The sequence below is a fragment of the Ictidomys tridecemlineatus genome, chromosome 4, assembly GCF_052094955.1.
Source record: "Ictidomys tridecemlineatus isolate mIctTri1 chromosome 4, mIctTri1.hap1, whole genome shotgun sequence".
Lineage (NCBI taxonomy): Eukaryota > Metazoa > Chordata > Mammalia > Rodentia > Sciuridae > Ictidomys > Ictidomys tridecemlineatus.
In genome coordinates this window covers 64,967,593-64,990,496 of record NC_135480.1, presented here as the reverse complement: position 1 = coordinate 64,990,496, position 22,904 = coordinate 64,967,593, and the positions used below count along the sequence as shown (strand labels likewise).

The 22,904-nt window shown below is 54.1% G+C and overlaps 2 protein-coding genes and 1 non-coding gene across 6 annotated transcripts in view; all 3 read right to left on the bottom strand.

The window, feature by feature from the left end:
- The window catches only part of Myo7a (myosin VIIA), an 88,786-nt gene extending 87,430 nt beyond the window's left edge, over nucleotides 1–1,356 (bottom strand). For both annotated transcript variants that reach the window (XM_078046720.1, XM_078046723.1), the window contains exon 1: nucleotides 1,109–1,356. The gene's annotated coding sequence lies outside the window, so the exon portion shown is untranslated. The remainder of the gene's footprint in view (nucleotides 1–1,108) is intronic.
- Nucleotides 1,357–2,643: 1,287 nt separating this feature from the next.
- Capn5 (calpain 5) overlaps nucleotides 2,644–22,904 on the bottom strand; it is a 55,064-nt gene continuing 34,803 nt past the window's right edge. For 2 of the 3 annotated variants that reach the window (XM_078046713.1, XM_005323228.4), the window contains 10 exons: nucleotides 17,820–18,028; nucleotides 14,039–14,231; nucleotides 12,843–13,036; nucleotides 12,202–12,279; nucleotides 10,642–10,837; nucleotides 9,870–9,992; nucleotides 7,861–8,057; nucleotides 6,737–6,852; nucleotides 6,088–6,224; nucleotides 2,644–4,992 (listed from right to left, as the gene is read on the bottom strand). In XM_078046713.1, coding sequence (XP_077902839.1) covers nucleotides 4,810–4,992; nucleotides 6,088–6,224; nucleotides 6,737–6,852; nucleotides 7,861–8,057; nucleotides 9,870–9,992; nucleotides 10,642–10,837; nucleotides 12,202–12,279; nucleotides 12,843–13,036; nucleotides 14,039–14,231; nucleotides 17,820–18,028 — 1,626 coding nt within the window. In that variant the 3' untranslated portion in view covers nucleotides 2,644–4,809. The remainder of the gene's footprint in view (nucleotides 4,993–6,087; nucleotides 6,225–6,736; nucleotides 6,853–7,860; nucleotides 8,058–9,869; nucleotides 9,993–10,641; nucleotides 10,838–12,201; nucleotides 12,280–12,842; nucleotides 13,037–14,038; nucleotides 14,232–17,819; nucleotides 18,029–22,904) is intronic. The other variant, XM_021725119.3, reaches the window with a different exon arrangement.
- Nucleotides 11,511–11,583, bottom strand: Trnaa-ugc (transfer RNA alanine (anticodon UGC)). Its single transcript has one exon. It is a non-coding gene; the product is annotated as a tRNA-Ala (tRNA).

Here is a 22,904-nt window from a genome sequence, read left to right as displayed (position 1 = left end):
CCTCTGTGTCTCCCTTCATCCCAGGCTTGACTACACGGATTCTGTTGTCCGGGTCGGGGCCTGTCCCCACCTCTGCCCTGAAAGCTGGGGATTTGATTCAGCACAGGGTATGGCCTGAGTCTGAGCCATCCCCTATCTCTAGCCTTGGCCAGCACAGGGCTGGGCTCAGATTTGGGCTTGGGAAGGACTCCTGGGACTAGGTGTAGCTCTTAAAGCCCTGGCCCGTGGGCCCTGGCAAGAGGCCCTGATGGCCCCAGACCTGTCCTTCAGGATGAACATCAATTTTTCACAAGGACCCATTCAGAGGCGCCGGGGCATTTGATCCTCTGCCCATGACACTGCCTGACACCTGAGCCCTGACCCCTGGTCTCAGTGGGCACACAGTCCATCTGGAGACCAGCACTAGCCTGGGTACCAGTAGGGAAGTGAATTCAACAAGGGCCCGCAGGTAGCTGCCATGGGGAGCTATGTCTGAAGAGGACTCCCAGGTCACTTGCCAGCATCCAAGGCGAGCATGAGCCAGGACAACCAGGGGCAGACCAGAGTTGTTACAAAAGATACGGGACCATGGAGGCTGGTGAGGGTGTAGAACTTAGGGCCCACACAGTAGGAGAAACTATGAGATATATGATTTATTTCTAAAAATGGGAACTAGACCCTGTTCAAGCTCATTGCTTTTCAAATTGATGATAGGAAACACAGATGGCATTTATATTTCTAAGCCCATGCCCGATTTTGCCTTCTCCCCAGGACAGTCCTGGCTGATGGGCTTCAGACCCCCATGTCACAGATAGGAAATTTGAGGCAGAAATAGGAAGTGACTTATCCAAGGACAGAGCGTGTCTGCTCCAGGACGCCCCCCACCCCAGCTCCTGCTCAGCAACAATTCAGCAGATACCATGCGCTCGGCTCTTCCCTTCTCCAGGGTTTAAGCCTCCACCTTTCCAGGCTTAGGACAATTTCATTCAAGGACTGCTGTGGAGGCACCCCCGTGGGTGGCAGGAAGCCCAGGAGCAAGGGGCTATGAGGGCAGGGGTTCCAGAGGAAGCCCATACCCAGGACTCTTCTAAGCTCCCTCTCCCCATGCCCGGGAGCAACCCAGCCTTACCTGGGTCCCAGAAGCACACTCTCAGCACCCCACCAGCTTGGGTGCTGCTGCCACAGGCACAGAGGACTCAGGAAGCAGGGCACAAACGTAACTGGCCTGCAGACACGCTGCCCTGCCTGTCTTACTCCGCGGCCCGCTGTGGGTGTCACTCTGGGTCTTTCCGACTCTCTCTGGTCTCTCTTCGCCCTTCTCTCTGCCCAGGGAGGCTGTCCAGCCAGCACTGCCACCCTCCTTTCTCACTCCAGAGCCTTCTCCCAGGAGGCGGAGCTGGAGGGGGCCTCCAAGGTCTGGGTGTGGTGACATCAGCGTGGGGGATGGGCTGTGCTGGGACTAATGTCCAGAGGCTGTCCAGGGCTCTGTGCAGAGCCCTGGGCGGACCTGTGGGACCCAGGCCCCCACCCATCCTGACCTCAGGTGCCTCTGTCATTTGCCCAAACTTGCTACCTGCTGACTTGGCGCGAGGGCAGGAAGTCTGTTCTGGTCTTGGTCGCTGATTGCTGGCAGCTCAGGTGCACCTGCCTTCCTGCAAGCCCACCGTCTCCTAAGGTGGCTGGGTGAGACTCCCACAGCACAGGGGCAGGCAGCCCATGGCAGGAGGTGGGTCCTAGCTAGCCCGGCACTTGGCACCCGCTCCCAGACACACTGTCCCGCGCCCCAGACCCACCTCCCGAGGGTGGGCTCAGACGCCACCTCCTGAAGCTCACCAACTCAACACAGCCCCACAACATGTTCTGGGGGGTGGGGTGCACATTATTCTACAGTCATCCAGAAACTTTGTGAACCAGACAACTTGGGGCAACCCCAGTGCACCAGGAACACCTACCAAGGGAGGTAAAGTGTGTGATTTGAAAGGGACTGGGGACAAAGAAGGGTACAAAGCCTGTTATTAGCATTGTGCAGCCCGGGGCTGGGAGGAGGGTGACTTCTTGAGACTTGGCCCTTTGTCTTTGCCACCCTTGGCCTATAGCTATGGGCCCCAGAGAGGGAGGGGCACTTTTGTCTCCCTAGGCTCCATACCTGGGGTACATCTGCAGGGAAACCAACCATGGATGGGTGGGGGCCTGTGGGGGCCCGGTGGCGCAACAGCACCACCTGCTGGACGAAATCTCCACGGCCACAGAGCCAGGGAAGCAAGACCCCTGGCGGGGAGCCAGGCCCCAGCTTCCCAGCTCCAGCTGCAGCTTTGGTCCCTCCACAGGTCTGCCTGGTCTCCCGCATCCACCTGGGCCTCACAAGCCCTTTAATGGTGTCCTTGGTGCGGCTGCCTCTGCACCCCTGTATCAGGGCTTGGGCCTGCTTGAACTAGCAGGCGAAAGGAGCCCCCTGGGAAGTCCCACACTGCCTAGCAATCTTCCTACAGTGTTTGTCGTGATTGGAGATCCATCTTCCAGAGCACGGACTGTCTCCCTGTGTCCCCAGGGCGAGGCTTGTAAAGCCAACAGCACTGACTGGCTGTAGGCTTATCCTGCTGACCAGAGGACAGTCACCCATTGTATCATCCCCTGCAGAGGGGGAAAGACAGACACAAGAAGATATTTCTGGATTGCAGAAACATTTATTCTGAGAACAGAACAGGCCTCCTCTCCCCCAGCCTGGCAGTGGGCCCCAGAAGGACTGAAGCCCAGGTCTGGCTGGTGTGGGCTGGAGGCCCTGCCCATCTGTGAATGCCGACTCTGAGGCCCTCCTGGGCGCACAGGTGAATTGCTCTCCCTGATCCACCATCTATTCTCACCTGTTCGGACCCCACACCTTCCTGGGGATCAGAGATCCCTGCACAGCCAGGAACCAGCCTGGCCCACCTCCAGGGGAGGGGCTGTTCCAGTTCTGCTGTAGCTGGGAGGCTAGAATCAGCCCCCAGGCTGAAACCTACACAAATCAGCCACTTGGTCCCAGTTTTCCCCTATACCTAGGGGACTATGGCTGAGCAAAGACCCATGGGTCAGCCCTAGAGGCCCAAGCTGGCATACCTGACTCAGGAATCTTAATTTGAAATAGACAAGAAGCGGTGATTACAGGAAAATATAGTGTGTAGCATACAGAGATACATAGAGAAAGGGGTTGCTTTGCCCTTGTTTAGCCCTGTGGGTGCTGACAAATAGGAATCATTGGCCCCACTTTGCAGAAGGAGAGATCAGAGGCACAGGAGGTTTAAGTGACTTGCTCCTGGTCACATGCACAGTTCCAGCCCTGGGTCCTCTAGGTCTTTCAGTTCCAGGGCGGGACCCAGGAGCAGAGCCAGCCCCAGAGCAAGGTGGCAATATCAGAGAATCCAGCACCTCCAGCCAGGACACTGGACTGAACAGTGAGCTCTGGAGTAGAAAATTCAGGTTCCCAAAGGAACCGCTGTCCTGGGGCCAGCTGGACTTTCCATTTGCTTTGCCTGGTCCGAAGTCCAAGGAGGGTACAGAGGAGACCCTGAGTGGGTCACGGCACCAGCACTTCACAGAAGTTTTCCAAGAACACAGCGCCAGCCTGCAGTCACCCAAGTACAAACACCCTCTTCCTCACCCTCCTGCAGACCTCCTCTGAGAAGGCCTGACTTCGCCTATGTCCCTGCCCAGGTGGAATCAAAATAAAATTAGAGGGTGAGCAAAACTGGTATCAAAAGAAAGGGGGATCCAGAATCTCCTTTAAACCCCCCTGGCTAAAACTGAGATTTTTTTTTTTTTTTTTTTTAAATACAGAGAACACTAAAAGGAACATTTTGGTCCAGGCAGTAAGAGGAGCACTGTGGCCCCATTAGCTGTTGGGGGAAGATGTGGGTGGAGAGCTTCTGGGGAGGCAATGGAGTCACCTGTCTCCTGCCATGCCCAATAGGTGACCTGACCCCAGCAGGCCTGGCACCACCCACCCTGGAGTCCTTTCTCCTATGGGAAGCTGGGGTCTTGCAGCAAGGGGAGCCTGTGCCTCCCGCTGCCTGCCTGGCCCACTAACGGGGCTCATTCCTTCCAACACCAGGCAGGGGACTCAGGAAGGTGCCCTTTACTTCCCACGAGGGCCACTGCCTCAAACCAGGGGCTGAGAGTGGATCAGAACCTGGAATGAGAAGATAGCTGCAGCCTGCCTTGGCTTCTGCCTCTGGGGGACCTGAAGACAGAGGCCCAAGGTGGGGGCTGGGTGGTTTCCTTCACCTGTTGACTTGTGAGCGTTGCTTCTTCATTTGTGGGGGGAAATGGATGGCTGAGTGGACAGGATTAGAGAATGAACAGGAATCACCTGCACACGTCCCAAATTCCAGCCTGAGCAGAACCCCAGCAAGTGCCTGCAAGCGCTCTTTCAAAGTAGCTTGGAAATCAAGTGTTGGTGACAGAAAAAGTGAATTCTGGGAGACTGACATGGGCCTGGGAAACAAGGGGCAGGAAACATGGGGCTTGGGGACATGGCAGTTTGTGTGTAAACAAGTGACATCTTCTTGGCACTCCTCGGCAGACAGCAGGGCCTGGGGAAAATGTTTTCAACGGATAGAGTCCTTTAGCAGTGGTGACAGCTGGGGTGGGGAGGGGACTCCCCAACAAGGAGGGAATGCTTTGGGGCCCTCAGGACACTGAGGTCCAGAGAAGGGTAGAGATCTACCAAAGTCACACAGCAAGTCAGTAAAAGAGTGGAAAAGGACCCCAGCATCTGGCTCCCAGGCTGGTCCCAAGTCTGGTGGGGACATGCAGGTGGTGGTGAGATTGTTAGGGCCGGTAGATGGGCAGGCATCAGACAGCTGTGAGGGAGGCACTGCTGAGGACGTACACAGCCACGGTGCCTGGCAAGTCGCTCGGCTGCCGGCTGCTGCGGTCTCGGAGGTGGAGGGTGTGCAGGGCCTGGAGGTCATCCGGGTCAGCCTTCAGGTGCACCTGGCCCAAGAATTCATCCTTCAGGACTCGGTGGTTCCAGATCTGGGAGGAGACAGAAGATCATGGTAGGAGCCATATCGTCTATGGTAGGTGCTGGTGGTGACCGCTAGGTCTCAAACACACTTCCCACAGTGCAAGCCTGGCCAAGGAGCCCTGGATGGTCTGCCTTGGCCACGGGCATGCCCCATCCAGAGTCTCAGGCTCCCCGTCTCTCAAACTGCTCTTCCACCTATAAAGTCACATCTGTTCTTATTAGCTCTGCTGCTGACCTAGGATGAACTTGGACAAGTGATACACCCTCTGCTCTAGTTTTCCCATCATTTTTATTTTGGGGGGACGGGATACCCCAGGATTGAGCTCAGGGGAACTCAACCACTGAGCCACATCCCCAGCCCTATTTTGTATTTTATTTAGAGACAGGATCTCACTGAGTTGCTTAGGGCCTCACTTTTGCTGAGGCTGGCTTTGAACTCCCGATCCTCCTGCCTCAGTCTCCCTAGCTGCTGGGATTACAGGTGTGTACCACAGTGCCCGGCTAGTTTCCCCATCTTTAATATGAGGGTCAATATGAGGGTCGAGTCCTTTCCACTCCAATATCTATGAGTCTGTGATTTGATCCAGTGGGACCCAATGTTAAGAAAACTTAGAAAATCTACTAGGGCTCTCCGGGGGTACCCCAGCATTTGTTCACAGAGTTTTTTCCCCCAGAGAGATGCTGTTCTGAGCCTGGGGGGATACAGAACTTCCTGGTAATGAGCTCAAAATCATCACGTACCAGCCTGAGAGGGGTGGGAAGGCCTTCCAAGGACACTGGCTTTCCCACCCCTGCTCAGAGCTCTTAGGAAACAGCCACACTGGTCTCCAGCCGCTTTCCCAGGTGGAGCCTCTGCAGGGGAATCTAAGAATAGCTATGAGGCCGTGGGCGAGGTCAGCAGAGATGACCACTGTCCACAGCTGAGAGACTAACCCTGCTGGGTCTTGGGATTGCATTGGCTAAAACAACTGGCCCACCTACTGAGGATGACCGGGAGGGGCAGGCAAGGGAATGCCAAGGCCACATGGGGAGGCAGGGACAGATGAAGAACCAGAATCCAGCAAAGGTCTTCTGCCCTGGAGCCTGTGGGCAGGTGGGCTCACCTGCACGGTGATGGGCTGGCTTGGCTTCTTGCGGTAGAAGACTCCTTTCACATTGTACTCAGGTGTGGAGGTCCCTTTCTGCACAGTTGAGCGGACTTTGTCCCCTTCACACTTGATGATCACGTAAGAGTTAGCCCCTAGGGAGGGGGAGGGGGAGCTGCGGTGAAGGTGGAGGCTGGAGCAGGGCCCGGGTGGGACAGATGTCTGGGAGGTGAAGTGCCTCCCTGGGCTCAGGCATTCAGAAGGGGAGAGCAGAGCCTGGCCCACCCCAGGGAACCTTAGCTTCCAGACACTGGCAGATGGCAGGAGGGCCCTGGCCATGTCTGGCCTTATCCACAAGGTTCTCTCCGCTCAAGCTTCCTACCATAGTACCTCCTCGAGCCTCCAGGTCACCTTCCCTGAGCCCTCCCTACCAGCTCTCTGTCCCAGCATCTGACTTCCCTACCACCCAGGAAGACCCTAGGAGCAAGAAGCAGCCTTACTCCTCTCTGAGCCAGGATCCCGCAGCAGCGGCTGGCCTACAGTGGGTGTGAGGAAAGGTCTGCTGACCAGCTGAGTGTCAGAAGGGAGTTCTGGAGGCTGAGCAAGGAGAGGGCCTGGGGCAACTGCCAGGGATGGGAGACACAGGCCTTTCCCTGGGCGAGCTCACCTGTCTGGGAGTCCTTGAGGCCAGCAGCCCCCAGGACATGTACCTGGGTCACCTGCTGGGGGTAGCCACACAGGGAGCTCCAGCAGGTGCGGGGGGGCTCATCGTGGCGCAGTTCTCTAATCCAGGAAGGACAAAGAGGCCCGGGGAGACAGTGAGAAGGGGGTTCAGAGTGAGCAAGGAGAGGGGAGGGTTTAATACAGACTTTCATTTAGTCCTGGGTCCATCTCTATGGGCAGAACGAGCCACCCACGCTCATGGCTTCCTGCCTTCTCTATCCCTATCCAGGGCACCCATCCCATTGGTAGGGAGAGGGCAATAATTTTATGAGCACCTACTACTGAGTGCCAGGCCCTCTACTGGGTGACATAGGTGGTGTCATTTCTAATCCTCAAAAAGTCTGGGGACACACAGGACTGTTATTTGTCCATTTTATAGGCAGGGAAGCACCAGGCTTCCCCAGGGGAAAGCCCCTTCCCACACACTGGAAAGCAGTGGAGCAAGGGCTGGCAAGGCCCGGGTCATCTAAGACCACACGGGAAGCTGCTGCCTGGAGCTGGATGTGGGCAGGGCCCTCTCCTGGGGACAGTGAGTCTGGACTGCATGACAAGGTGGCGAAGTTAGTGGAGGATACACAAGGTCTGCTCTCCCGCAGGGACAGGGGTGGTTTCGGCAGTCCCTGATCCCCAGAGCCAGCTCCCTCAGGGAGGGGAGAAAGGCCACAAGGCTAGAATCAGGCTGGGTAGTGGGCCAGCCTGACATGACCACACCTCGGCATGACCTCGGGCACCTTTCTAAAGATGATCCCTGTTTTCATTTGTAAAACAGAGTGGCCAGGCCCCCTACTTGGGGGTGTAGGAAGATCAAATGAGGTGAGTGGAAGCTTCTTTGTAACTGGGAAGTGCAGCGCACATAGGAGCTGCTGTTGCTGGTGGTGCCCGAGAGGCCAGGACAGACACGGGGAAGGGGAGAAGGGCCAGGGGATGGGCAGGCGGTCAGCCCAGGGAGGCTGGATGCCCAGGCTCCACACCTTGGGCAGACCTCAAGTGCCCCTGGGACTGCAGACTCTGCTCAGCCTGGCATGGACTGTCACCCCGCAACCCTGGCCCACTGCAGTCCCTGCGCACCGGCAGTTGGAGGGCACGTCCGTGAAGACTCTGAGCAGGAACTCGCCGGTGTGGCCTGGCTCAAAGGTGGTGGGGATGATGACGTAGCGGCCCTCGGGCTGGTCCGTGCGCAAGAAGACGCTGCGCGAGTTGATGTAGATGGAGCTGGCGGCCTTGTGCTGCAGGCTGTGCATGCGGTACTGGCGGTTCTCCTCCACCTGCGGACACAGGAGGGGCTGGCCACTGTGCCACCTGGCATACCCAGCCCTCCCCATGTCCCCTCGCCACCAGGAAAGGACAATGGAACCCATGCGTGTGAAATTCTAAAATGGGCTAATCTATAAAGAAGTGGGTTAGGGTTTTGCCTAAGCTCAGGGGAAGCAGGTCCTAGGATTGGGTGAGGGGTTTCATTTTTGGGGGATGAAAATGTTCTAAAATTGTGGTTTCTAATTCTGTAACCACACCCAAAGTCTCTAGATCATATACTCTGAATAGGTAAATTGGATGGTCTATGAATTACATTTTAATAAAAGCTATTAAAGACGAAGGGCACTGGGCATGGTGTTGCACGCCTCTGTTCCCAGAGGCTCTGGAGGCTGAGATAGGAGAATCATGAGTTCAAAGCCAGCCCCAGCAACTTAGCAAGACCTTGTCTCTAAATAAAATATAAAGAGGGCTGGGGATATGGCTTGGTGGTTAAGTGCCCCTGGGTTCAATCCTGGTACAAAAAAAAAAGAAAACCAAAACTGAAGGCAAGGAGTCAGGGCAGTAGGACATGACTGTAATCACAGCTGTTTTGGACTGCAGGAGGACTGCAAGTTCAAGACCAGCCTCAGCAACCTAGTGAGATCCGGTCGCAAAGTAAAAAGTAAAAAGGGCTGGGATGTAGCTTGGTAGCAGAGCACTCCTGGGCTCAATCCCAAGTACCACAAAGAAAGTGGATCATAAGGAACCCCCTAATAACAAGTCCCTTGGAGTTTCTCACTGTTATGCTAGGATCAGGTACGGCAGTCCCCCATATCCATGATTCTGTTTTCCACTGTTTCAGTTACTTATAGTCAACTATATGCTGAAAAAATTAAATGGAAAATTCCAGAAATAAACAATTCAGAAATTTACAATCTCTTGCTGTTCTGAATAGTGTGGTGAAATCTCTCACTAGCTCCTTTCACCCCTCAGGGCAAGGATTAAGCTTTTTCCAGCATATCTACGCACCAATGACTTAGTGGTCGTCTTGGTGACACTGCAGTGCATAGGACTTGGTACTATCTGCAGCTTCAGGCATCCACGGGGTGGGGGTCTGGGAGCTACCCGCCATGGAGGAGGGGACTACTGTATCATGGCCTGTTCAAACCATGGCACAAATCTATGAAATGACATCACCAGCTGCCAGGACATGCTAGGCAAGTCCTAGAGTAAGTGCCACAACATGCCGTGACCACCTTAGTGAAGGCCGTGACATGTCAAGGTCACGGTGTCACAACAGGCCAGCCTGTGGCGAATGCAGTACAATGATGTGAACAGATCGCCTCGATGTGACTGAACACACTGAAGGCCAGGGACCCAGCACACCCATGTGGTTTCATCAAGTTCATGGGGTCTGACAAGGACATGGATCCCACTCTGCCACCTGTCACCACACACTGGGCCTCACACGTGGATGGCCTCAGCTTCCAGGTCGGGGGGAGCGGCCACAGTGAGCCTACCTGGCTCATCCCAAGTATGCTCCTACCTGTCCTGGCACGGTCTCTGACACACGGAGGTCCCAGGAGAGGGCTCTGAGCTCTGAGAAAGGGCAGCAGCCCTCAGAGCCCAGCCCCAGCCCCAGTCCTCCCCTCCCTCACCTGGGCCTGTGGTCTTGGGAGCTCCCAGAGAAGCCACGCCCTGGCGGGGCCCACACCACTGTATCCCCATGATGTCACGGAGCAGCTAGGGTGCTGTCAGAGACTGAGGTGCTCTAGTCCCAGGCACAGGCAAACCAAATTCTCCCGTGCTCCCCTCACCCTCAGCAGGGGTCCAGCTGGCCTCACCTTGTAGATGTCAAAGCCAATGGCCAGGTTCTCGCCCTTGCCCTCCTGGCGGGTGGACCGCTTCGGCTGCTGCTGGAGACACACCAGCACCTCATCTTCCGGCTTCCTGACCTCAAAGATGTACTGCAGGGATGGCCAAGGAGAGACAGTCACCCTGTTGGCTCCGGGGTGCCTGGGCTCCTGAACCAGGAGCAGACACTTTGGCTGCATGAGCTTGGGCCAGTCCCATCACCTCTCTGAGCCGCTGCGTCCCTCCTCTGTGACATGGGCCTGCCCACGCCTACAATGGCTACTCTGCGTGAAGGCTCAGCTAAGGGCCTGACACGTAGTTGATGCTCAATAAAAGCACACTGATTCCCAGGGTTGAGCAGTGCTCACAGACTGTGAGTGAGGAAGCTGCAGGGCAGAGGCTGCTGCCTGGGAACTGAGCCCGGCCAAGTTCCCCAGGAACAGGCATGACTGTGCTACCATGAAACCACGCGCTGATCCTCAGCTCCACCACTAAATGTCCTGAAGACTCTGGACCAGACACTCAGAAGTCCCTGAGTCACAGTTTCCTCATTTTTACTGCCTGCAGGTCAGGTTTAAGTGTAGGGCTTCGTGACAGCCAGCTGGGACTGCTGCGACCGTCTCCTGTACACACAGGTATGCCGAGACCCAAGGAGGAGTAGAGATGTACCTGAGGTCATGCAGGAGCCCCTGGAGGGACAGCAGGGGCGGGGGGGTGCTGCAGTCGCTGCAGAGGCAGGGTGAGATCCCTGGAGATGCCCACCTGCGGGTTCTGGAAGAAGGTGTCCTTGTGGTTGATGCAGCCCCCGCTGCGGTTCTGCCGAGGGTCCTCGTGCCGAGTCCAGGCACCGCGCAGGCGGGCCTCCTCCCACGTCTTGTGGATGCTCAGGTAGGATGTGTTGAGCAGGCGGCACTTGATGATGTCAGTGAAGTAGCGGCACAGGTCCTCGAAGGTCATCCTGGGTGAGGGAAGGGGCTGAGCCAGGCAGCCCCCAGGCCCTCCTGCCTGCCCACCCTTTATGCTCTAAACCATGGCTCAAGTAGGAGCGACTGGGCACGGCCTCCTGCAGAGAATGGTCTCCTCGTTTGTAAAATGGGGCTGAATCTACCAGCAGGCGCCTCACAGGGCTAGTGCAGAAATCAAGTACAGCAGTAACAGCTGGCATACAAACTCTAATGGGGTAGCTGGCAAAGGCCGGCTGTACAGAGCTGTACGCATACAGAGGATGGATAACTGAGTACTGCCCTCTGCAGTGTATAAAGCTGGTTTCCATCCATTGTATTGTACATCAGCTATGAAGCCTCAATAAAGCGGTGGTGGGCACCCCACGGTAGGTGGGTGACTGTGGCCAGTACATTGCTATAGGCACCTTTGCTATGCACACCTCCAGGGCTCGACTGACCCCTGAGCCAGACTGAACAAAGCAGATCTTGTCCACAGGAGAATAGAATGAAGGCCCTGGGTGGACTCGGGCAGCAGCTCCCCTGGCATCTGTAGGAGGGTCCTTGATAGGATGCCAGGATCACTGCCTTCTGCCCCTGGTCTGCCTAGGAGGCCTCATGGCACCCACATCACAGTGGGCAACCCATACGTCTCCAGGAGGGGCTAAATTCCCAAACCAGGTGTTTTTTTGGTGGTGCTGGGGATTGAACCCAGGGCCTTGTGCATGCAAGGCAAGCACTCTACCAACTGAGCTACATCCCCGGCCCCAACAAACCAGGTGTTCTGTTGAAGAACAACACAGCCTGGCAGAGTCGGGGCAAGACACAGGGGAATGAAGGCAGCGGTGGCGCCCACGCTCCTCGGTCTAGGCTTCCGTTGTCTTCCCAGCCACGCCAGACACACGCTGCTCTCTCCTCTGAATTCGTCCCGAATTTGAGAGGTGGGCCCTCTCACCTCTGGGGCATGTCTCTCTCCTCAACCATCAAAGGTTACTCTGTACCCCAAATCTCAGCTCAGGAGTCAGCTCCTCTGCGAGGCCTCTCCTCTTCCCCCCCTACACTGAGCACTCAGGCTACCACAGCGTGCCCCTGAGCTCAGTCCTCCACCTGCTGGTGCCCCAACCTGCTTGCCAAGAGCAGCCCGGGGGTCCCTCAGTTGGGCAGAGGGGACTGCAGGGATAAAGGGCTCATTGCCGCCCAATTCATTATACAGTGGAGGAAACCAAGGCTCAGAGAGATGGTGTGACTTGTCCCAAGCCACACAGCAAGCTTCTGATGGGGCTGTGCTGGAGTCCTGGCAGCCAACCCCCCCACCACCAGGTGCTCCTTGCCAGGTCCAGGTGGTCCCCTTGACCCAGGTGCCAGGTACCAGCACACTCACCAGAACTCGCCATCGTCCTGCACGGTCACACCCATCTTTTCCCGCTCACTCTTGCTCACTTTCTGCCATTCTTCTGAGCTGGGATGTGAGTGCCAGGAAGGAAGGGAGCAGAATAAGAGGATGGGCCCCACCAGAACCACCCCGAGGGACAGCTCAGCGCGAGGCCACCCTCAGTGCAATGTGGTTAGGGACCCCTGGGGCCCTGCTCAGAGAAGCTCTGTCTTCCCTCTCCCATGGGCTGTGATCATGCTAGGGCTGGGAGGACAGGAAGGAAAGCCGCAGACAGGGAGGGAGGGGACGTGACCTGTCACTATGCGGGGCCTCACCTACTCCACTCCAGGCCTCACGGCCGTGAACAAGCACAGAGCATCAACCCCGTTCACTGTCAGCTGGTGGCCTCCTCCTTATCCTCCTTCCCAACCCACTCACCACACTGGTCACTATGTCCTTATAGGTCAGCTGTCCTCCAGGCCTCTGTCCTTGCTGAATCCACTGCCCCACAAACACTCCAAAGGAAGTCTTTTCTAATTTCATCCTCCCCCAGACCCTTTGAGGCCCAGGTCCAGTATCAGCACCCCCATGGAGCCCACCCCACCCCTGCCCAAACTCTCATGCCCGTGGTGCCCATCCCCAGGCCTCACGTGTCACTCCAGGGACCATTCCACTCCCGCTCGCCCCAGGGGTTGCGTAGGCGGATCATGTCCAGCTTCTCTGACTTGAAAAAGGCCAGCAGGCCATGGCCCAGGCGCACCTTGCGAACGTCGGTGACAGCATACGCATGACCCTTCACCAGGCCGCACGCCAGGCGTGCCTCCATGTCAGCTGCTGTAACAGCCTGCAGGAAGACACAGGTGCTCAGACAGGTGGGGCCAGGCTGGAAGCCGAACCCAGGGGGACAAAGGCCCAGGAACCAGAGCAAGGAGGCCGCACTGCCCCCTCCAGGCCGATACAGGAACTGCACCCTCCCGTACAGGCAGACCTGGTTGGGTGGTGACGGAGTGGTGGGATGTTCAGAGCTTTAGGCAGCACCTTTGTAAAGGAAGGTGTCTGCAGTGGGGCCAGCCCAGGGTGGGCAGAAGCTGATTCACCCTGGCTCAGCTGATCATTAAATATTTAGGGTTTTTCTTTTTTCTTTCTATGGTACTGGGGATGGAGCTGGGGGTGTTCTATCCCTGGGCAACAGCCTCAGTCCTTTTTATTTTGCGATAGGGTCTTTCTACATTGCCAAGGCTGCCCTTGAACTTGTGATTCTCCTGTCTGCATCTGCCTCTCAAGTAGTTGGGATTACGGGTGTGTGCCACCACACCCAGAAATAGGCAGAGGTTTTGAGAATTGACTGTTAAAACATCGGTAACTGGAAATTAACCCTGGTAGAAATATTTATACCCCTCAACCAGAAAATGCTACAAGTCAGGGCCTTCTGGGTTTCTAGAGCCAGTTTGTGGGTGTACCAGGGGGTCAGCTAAACCTGGATCAAAGCCTGTCTTCACCGGGCTGAGCTTTCTCCTCTGGGACCTGAGATATTAATGAAGCCACACGAGCCTCTTGAGGGGGCAGCCCTGGGCCGGCCCACCACAGGGCTCCTTCCCTCTCCCATCTGCCCCCAGCTTCTGATGCCTCCCACTTGGACTGATTCAGATGCAGATGCCCAAAGCCCAGAAGGGTCAGCATGGAGTGGGTGGTGTGGGGCTGCACAACTCGGGCAGGGCGGGGGCTGCTCCCTCCAACTGCTCCCATTACTCACGAGGCTGAGGGTCTGGACTTGGCCCTGGGTCCTCACAGTCACCTCCTGTCCCAGTCAGGGTTGGTGACATGGAGGTCTGCTCTGGGCTCTCACCTTGATGGAGGCACTGATGAGGCCTCCCCGGCTGTGCACCTTCAACACACGCTCAAAGAGCTGGTTCCTCTTGGCCTCGTCATTGGCGAAGTCCCCCTCCGTCAGGTCAATGGGCTCAGAAACGCCGCCCGTGAAGTCCACCAGTGCATCCGCTGTGTTGCCTCCATCCAGGGCCTGGTAACAGCCCGCCAGCCTGGGGAGCAGTGAGCAAGAATTCCCAGTGCATCCCAGCTGGGCTACACCCTTCACCTTGTAGGGGAGAGTTTTGAACCTCAGAGAGCTCAAGCAAACTGCTACGGTCACACAGTAGGCCACAGCATAGCCAACACTAGAACCCAGACCCGACTCCCAGTGAACCACGTCAATTTCCATTCAAATTTCCCCAGGACTTAGCAGTTCCAGCTTCACAGATCAGATGTCCCAAAACCTAGCCATTCATTCAAAAGCATTAAAGGCTCATATACCTTTTGACACCCCAATTCTGGATAAGTGACATGATTTATAATGATATAAAAGCAGAAATAACCTCAATACCTAACAATGGGGAATCGATTTTAAAAACTAAAGCTGTACCCATACTCTGGAACATGAAGCAGCTGCAGAAAATATACAGAATTCCTGAGGTTGGGAAATGCTAGCACTTGCTTGGTACATTTGAAAATCAATACAGGTGGATTCCAATTGTTGTTTTAAGTATACCATGATTCACTTTAAAAAAAAACACACACTTATTAGCCAGGAAGGACAAACCATAAAATCAGAGGGACCTAAGTCCCATTTCCTGGGAGTAAAAAAAAAGAAACTCTGAATGAAAACTCAGAAGCAGAAAGAGATATATAACATAATACTGTTGATGGAAATTGAAAATATATATACACAAAACTGCAACACTTAGCATGCACAGGACCCTGGATTCAATTTCCAGCACTACAAAGAAAGAAAGAAACAAACAAAAACAACAACCCCCACCCCCGAAACATGGTTTTTATAAGGTCACCCACAAACAAAAATGTCTCACAGATGTTGAAAGAGGTTGGAGGTATGCATAAGGCCTGGGTTTGATTCCAAGCCTCGCCCCCCTTTTTTCTTAAAAAAAAAAAAAAAAGTTAAAGCCACATCAATTTTACAGCAGCTCAATTCACAATAGTCAAGCTATGGAACCAACCTAGGTGTCCTTCAACAGATAAATGGAAAAAGAAAATGTGGCATATATGCTCAATGGAATATTACCCAGTCATTAAAAAAGAATGAAATTATGGCATTTACCAGTAAATGGATGGAACTGGAGACTATCAGGCTAAGTGAAATAAACCAATTCCCCAAAACTAAAGGCCAAATGTTCTCTCTGATATGTGGATGCTAACCAATAACAAGGGAGGGTAGGAAGGAGAATAGAAACTTTCCCAGCCTTGTATTTCAATGTGTGATCAGGGTAACTCCACATCATGTACAACCACAGGAATGGGATCCCAATTAGAATAAGTTATACTCCCCTATGTATGATATGTCAAAATATGCTGTACTGTCATGTATAACTAAAAAGAACAAATAAAATTTTAAAAAAATTATCACCAAAAAAGAAAAAAGTTGAAAGAGTTGCCATTGGTGGGGGAGGGGAAGAGGGGAAGGGAGAGGCCCAGTAGGAAAGAGGGTAAATGGTGACACAGTAGGACAGGGGCCAAGCTACAATGGTGATGCTCTTCGTTAACTCAGACCAAAACAGGGAAGGGGAAGGCAGGGGCTGATCTTTCCACAAATCTTTCATTTTATAATTTAAAAAGTAAATGTGGGCTGGGGCTGGGGCTGGGGCTCAGTAGCAGAGTGTTTGCCTCGCATGTGTGAGGCACTGGGTTCCATCCTTAGCACCCCATAAAAATAAACAAATAAAATAAAGGCTTGCTGTCCATCTACAACTACAAAAAAAGTGTTTTTAAAAAGTAAATGTAAAAAAATAAGCAAGCACAAAGTATGCAGCCACTGTGGAAAACAGTCTGTCATTTCTCAAAAAGTTAAACATAATTGCCCTGTAATTCACTCCTAGGTGTGTGCTCAAAAGAAGCGAAAGCAGAGATTCACATGGACACACCCATGTTCCCAGCAGCACTATGCACAAGAGCCGAAGGTGGAAGCAGGCCAGGAGTCCAATGGACAAATGGAGAAACAAAATGTGATGTATTCAGGTAGAGACTGTCACTCAGCCGTTAAGAGAAAGGAACCTTTGATATCTGCTATAACACGGGTGGACCTTGAAAACATGGTGCTTTGTAGAAGATGCCAGACACAGAGGGGCTCATACAGCACTCCACTTACACCAGGAACCTAGAATAGGGCAAGTTCATAGAGACAGAAAGCAGAACAGAGGTCCCCTGGGACTGGGGGAGGAGAAGGAGGAAGCTACTGTTCGATGTGTAAGAGTTTTCATTAGGGATAATAAAAAGTTTCTGGTGTAGACAGTGGTGAGTTCGTTGCATGCCACTGAACTGTGGGCGTACACACGATGAGAATGAGAAATGTTGTGTTGGGTTTATTTTGCTATAAAACTGCTTATTAAAAAAATAAAAGCAAGCCAGGCATGGTGACACCCCAGCAGCCTCATCCACTTGGGAGGCCAAAGCAGGAGGATTGCTTAAGCGCCGGAGTTTGAGATCAACCTGGGCAACATGGCAAGACTCTGTCAAGAAGGGAAGGGGCAGAGGGAGGGAGGGAGTGACGGAAAGAGGGAGGGAGAAATGGAGGAAGGAAACAATGATAAACACAAAATTTTTAAAAAACCCAAAACCCAAGAGCAAGGACTGGCTGGGGTTGTGGCTCAGTGGTAGAGCGCTCGCCTCACATGTGTGAAGCACTAGGTTCGATCCTCAGCACCACATAAAAATAAAAAAATTAAATAAAGGTATCGTGTCCATCTACAATTAAAAAAAAATATTAAAAACAAAACAAAAAACCCCAAGAGTAAAACCAGAGCCTTCTCTCCAGAAGGGCAGCACCCATGGTGGAGACTCAGTGGCCACCAGGGGGCAGGCTTTGCTTTCTTAAGATTAAAAATGGAACCTGCCAGGGTTGTTCTCTTGGATTTGTTTTTACTGTTAGTTTTTTCCTTTTCCTCCCTTCTTCCTTTCCTTGGACTCTCCTTCTCTTCCCCTCTTCTGTTAGGAGACTAACACATGGGTCTGGGAGGAGGAACCAGGGACCGGCTCCCACCAATCTGGCTTGCCTGGTCTCTGGCCCGGACACTCCTGTCCAGGCCCACCCCAGTGCTGCAAAGGCCTGGACAGGTCACTCTGCTCCAAAGCCCTCTACAGCTCAGCAAACTTTTGTTCATGCACATTCTGTGTGAGGCCCTGTCCTGGTGACACAGATTCTGGCACAGAGAAGGAAGAGGGGTCAGCAAAAATAGTATAGATGGACAGTCAGGTAGAGACATGGTGAATGGACAGGGGGAGGCCTCTGAGCAGGGCATCTGCCCAACCTCCACACTCAGGCTGGATCTCCGTTACCACATTCCCAGCAGAGGCGCCTAGGGAAGGTCCCACCACATCACCTTTGAGAAACCCACTGCTATGAGCATGAGCATTGGCCCTGACCCCAACAAACGCAGAACACCTGCCTGGGCTCTAGGCTCCCCCCCCCCCAGGTAGCCATGCCTCCCCTCCTGGGGTCCAGGCTTCTACCCTACGCAGCACAGCTCTAGCTGGCCATGCCCAGGGCTCTGAGCTCTGAGCACGCTGTGTGCCCACCCATGGGAGTCGGCCACCCAAGCCTGCTCTCTTCTGGCACCTACTTGGCATAGGCCTTCTCCACCAGAGCGCACCAGAACTCATTGCGGGAGTTGGAGTGGCAGTAGATGAGCTGGTTGTTGACTGTGGGCAGCCGGTCATCAATGACCACGTCCACCCACTCCCCAAAGCGCCAGAAGTGGAAGTGGAAGATGCCGGCGTAGGCGTCGGGCTTCTCAGGGTCCCACTCCTGCTCCTTCCAGTCTGGGATGACCTGGGTGGAGACACGAAGGGACGCACTGAGGGGACACCCAGCTCCAGGGGAACGGGGTGTGTGCCTCCCAGGATGGCGAGGAGTCCTGCGCTGCGCCCGTCAGCGCCACGAACCCGGTGGGACTCGGTAAGACCCCCCCCCCCCCCGCACAGCCCCTGCTCCTCTAGGCTCCGGGGCTGGGGCTCCCTCGGGCTCCTCCAGCTCGGCCACGCGGCTCCGATGGGCTCCCCCTCCCTCCCGCCTGCCTCCTCCGTCTCCCGTCACATCTGCTCCAGCCTGAGCAGAATCTGGCAGCCACACTGGCCTCTTGACTCTGCAGGTCTCCATCAGGGCCATCTGTTCAGGCAACACCTCCTCCCATCCCACCCTGCCCCAAGCCCCATCACCTGGTCCTGAGGACACTGTACCAGCATCCACACCTGCCTCCCCCCCTACACACACACTGGCACCCCTGACCTGATCGTGTCACTTCCTGAATGGACTCTGCCCCCTGTCCCTTCAGCCTCGTTTCTCTGCTCCCACCGCTGCCCCAGCCCTGTGTGCTCCAGTCTCTGGGCAGGAGCCCCACACCTGCTCCTCTTCTGCCTCTTCACCCCCTGACCTCCATTCATCCTTCAGTTCCATCCTCCTCCTCTAGGAAGCCCTCCCTGACTCCAGGCAGGGTCAGGACCCCTCCATCAGACCCACGGCTGTGCCACTTTCTCTTAGATACTTACAGTTACTGAGCTAAATACATTAAATGCCTGAGTGATTTTGTATTCAGTGTCTGACACTAGGAACAGCAGTCCTCTGAGGGCAAGGCCATGCTATTCTTGGTCACTGCATACACCCAGCACCTGGCCAGGGCCAGGTCCAGAGAGTGACCTGAATATACTGTGTGTTGACTGAAGCAAATCCAGACGTTGATTTAGACTCAGAAATTAATCTATTATTTAAATACCAGGCCTTGTGCTGAGACCACCATAGTCTCTCAATTTAATTCTCACAATAACCATATGGGTAGCCTACGATTATCCATCCCTACTTGACAGATCAGAGAACTGAGGCTCAGAGAGGGCATGTAACTTGTCTATGAACACATAGCCAGAAAAAACATGCATTCTTTGTAAGCACACAGATCTGGTTTGAAGCCAGAATTCAAACATGGGTCTATTTATAAAGAATGAGTTCTTTATCAGTGTGGACTACTCTGTGCCCAGCACTTGCTGGACAGAGGAACCAGACATGGTCCCTGCCCTCAAAAGTCCTCCAATCTGGTAGGAGAGGCAGGCATACAGGCCACAAGCCGAGCTAACATGGGTATATGCAGGGTCCCAGCGGGGAGGGACCAGGGGTCCTACTTTGGAGGCGGGCATCTGAGAGCCAGCAGAGGATGTCCCCCAAGCACATAAGGGCAGATAGAGGTAACCTGGGCAGCAGGAGGTGGGCAGGGAAGGGCAACTTCTCACCCCTCCAAGTCAGGAGGAGGGGCTGGCCAGCCAGGTGTGGCTGAGCCCACCCAGATCCTAAGCAGATCCTTCTAGAAGAAAACTATGCCCAAGTATCCGGGCACCCAGAGTTGCAGGCTGAGCTGGACCCCCGCCAGGAGCCCCACATGCTGAGGCCCTGCCCGCCCACAGGCTGCGGTCACCCCACCCCTGCACTCATTAAGGATGCCTTTGTTTACAGGCCTCTTCCATCAGCAGGGAGACTGGCAAAGGGAAATGCTCCCTAGCGGCACATCTGAGACCACGAAAATGAAAATGCTAACTCCGGGAGAGCACTGGAGCCACTAATGGAGCTCTGCTAGGGGCCCGGTAGGCAGGCTGGTCACTGTTTCCAGAACTGCCTTGGCCTCACAGCCAGCCTGGCGGCAGAGCTCCGGGAAGCTTCTTGCAGAGACTGCCCTGGGCACAGGCGAGGGAAGCAGGATCACACCCAGCCAGGAAGCCTGGCCCAGTGTCCCGGCCTAAGGCTCAAGACCACTGCCGCCTTTCCCGCTCCTCAGCTCTCTTTCCAGGCAACTCTGTCCTTTTAAAGTAAAAACCCCCGAGGCCTCTGCCCCTCCCCTCGTTCTGTCTCCCCATTTTGCTTTCAAGACTGAAAGCTATATCAAAAAGGAGCCAAGCTAAGCAATGTGGCATTCCCTGCTGCCCCAGCTACTCGGAGGCTGAGGCTAGAGGTTTACTTGAACCCAGAGGCTTAGTGCCAGAGACTGGGTGAAATGGGAAGGCCCTGTCTCTGGAAAATGGGGGAGATACATGCAGGATGGGGCGATCATCTCTACGGCACAAGTAGGAAGCTCTGAGCGGAGATACCCAAGGCTGGCCTACCTCTCCACTGCACCCGCCTCCCTCCAGTGGCCTTGCTCCGGATGCTCTGGACTGTGTGGGGAGGGAGGAGGAGGCCTTCCCGGGTGCAGGGAGGTATGCTGGGACCTGGAAGAATCACTAGCTAAACTTAGGGCTTGGCCCTGAGCCCTCTGTGGCTCAAGAAGCACTTAATGAGGCTCCAGGGCCTGGGGATCATGAGTCATGAATTCCTGGGGGCCTTGACTTCCCCTCCTGTATCACAGCCAGTGGACCTGGTGTGGGTGAGCCCCAGCCGGCCTTCCCACCACAAGCTCACCCCTCTGCTGCCAGGAGAACACTGAGTGGGAGAAACTAAACAATTCCACCTTCCTACCCCATAGCCATCATGCCCAAATTCAAGGAAGCCACCCAAGACTCTTGGAACCTGTCAGAGGATTTAGAAAGCAGCCTGAGGAGGTTCCCATTGACCACAAACGGGCCACCAGAGCATCAATAAGGATAGCAGCTGCAGCGGAGTACAACAAATCTGTTTAAGTTATCAGACCACATGACACAAAACAAATAATGAGTCATCTTGGAGGAGAGTAGGGAATTAACTCATTTTCTTGAAACTAAAAAAATCAGATCAAGCGTTGATCCAGCCTTTGCTCACACTGTGCCAGAGGTGAACCAAATAGAAGATGAAGGGAAATCTCCAATTGGGAAAGAATTCCAGCTAAGAAATGAGGAGTAAGTGACAATACTGGATCACCTCCTTCTATAACCATAGGAGAGTTAGTGGATTGGGCAATGATCAACACCAGCTCCTCACACCATAAAAGAGATAAACAGACATTTCATGCCCCCCCCCCACCGCCCAGGGAAGGACACGGCATCTCCTGCAGATCAGTCACGCCACAAAACATTTGCACCTCAATTTCCTCCATCTTCTAGAGCTAAGTCCTAAGTACAGGAATGCAGGGGACAGGGCACATGTTAAACAACACCAGGAAGACAGTCACCAATACCCGACTGGGAACCCCACAGGCCAGATGACCTTTGTTTCTTCAATAAATAAATCACAGGGAAAGGTAAAAAGATGAAAGAGAAACAACCAATTGCCAATATGGACTTTGGTTTTGATCTCATTCAAATAAAGTGTAAGATGTCTACGTGTTTGCAGCCTGAACTGGGAGCTACAATACTTTGGGGGCATTTGGTGATATACATTGAGCATCCCTACTCCTAGAACTTGGATCTAGAATGTCCCCCAAAGGCTTATGTGTTAAATGCTTGTATCCCAGTGTGGCCCTATCAGGAGGTGGTAGAAACTCCCAGAGGTGACACTATGTGGGAAGTTTTAGGTCACAGAGGGATGTGCCCTTGGGATGGTAGGACCTGGGTCTCCTGTGTGGCTTTCAGATCCCAGCCATGAGGCCGACTGTCTTGCTACATCACACATTCCTACCATGATCTGCTGCCTCCCCACTAAAGGTCTTCAGGCAATGGATCTGCTCAATCATGAGTGACCTGCAACCTCTAAAACCATGAGCCAAAATTAACCTTTTCCTCATTATAAATTGATTCCTCTTGGGTATTTGTTAAAGTAACAGAAAACTAACACAACTGAAACTTTCTGAGCTCTGACATGATGTTTGGGATTTGGAAGCATTTTGGATCTGGGATTTTTCAGAAAAGAGATGCTTCCCTGATAAAGGATATGCAAATATTCCATAATCAGAAGAACTCTGAAATCCGAAACAGTTTTGGTCCCGAGCGTCTTGGATAAGGGATACTCCACCTACATTAAGGAGTTACTTTAAAATGTTTCCGTTGTATATGGGTATTGTGGTTATTATTTTTGAAATGAGTGCTTCTTTTCAAGAGCTGTATCCAGAAACATTCACAGAAGAAATGATCTGCTGCCTGGGGGCAGGGGGCATAGAAGCAGTAAGATTGGCATGAGCTGCTGGCTGCTGGAGCTCTGTGCTCTTGTGGTCTCTGGGCTTGACATTCCCTGTCATCAGGGACACCACAGCCTGGCCTGGCAACAGGAGCCCTGTGAGTGGGCTCAACTGATCCTCTCAACTCTGTCCCTCAACATGCCCTCCTGTGGGCTTCTCAGAAATCTTCCACAACCACCAAACACCACGATGCCTCCTGCCATCTCCCCCCTGTGTGCGTGTGTGTGTGTGCGTGTGCGTGTGTGTATGTGTGTGTGTGTGATCTGCCTGCACTCCCTTCCCTTGGCCCTCAGGTGCTAGCCCCCACTCCTGCTCCCCAGCACAGCTCCCTTTCCCCACCCATTGGGAGAAGTTCCTCAGACCCCCGACGCACCCGGCACAGGGCCTGGCCCAGCTCCAAAGCTGGTTGGAGTCTTTCTGGAAGGAAAATCCCCAGCTCTGATCACTGGTGAGGCCCTTGACCAGTTGGTGATCCTGTACACACAACCTCATCTCAGAGACTTAAGTTTGGACTGGGCCACATCTCAGAGCCTCAGTTTCCTCATCTACTTATCTTACCCCCAGGACCATCACCAGAACTCAAATAGAAGGCCTTGGAGGTGCACCACATACTGAGGAGGGCTGTGCACACCTGGATGGGGC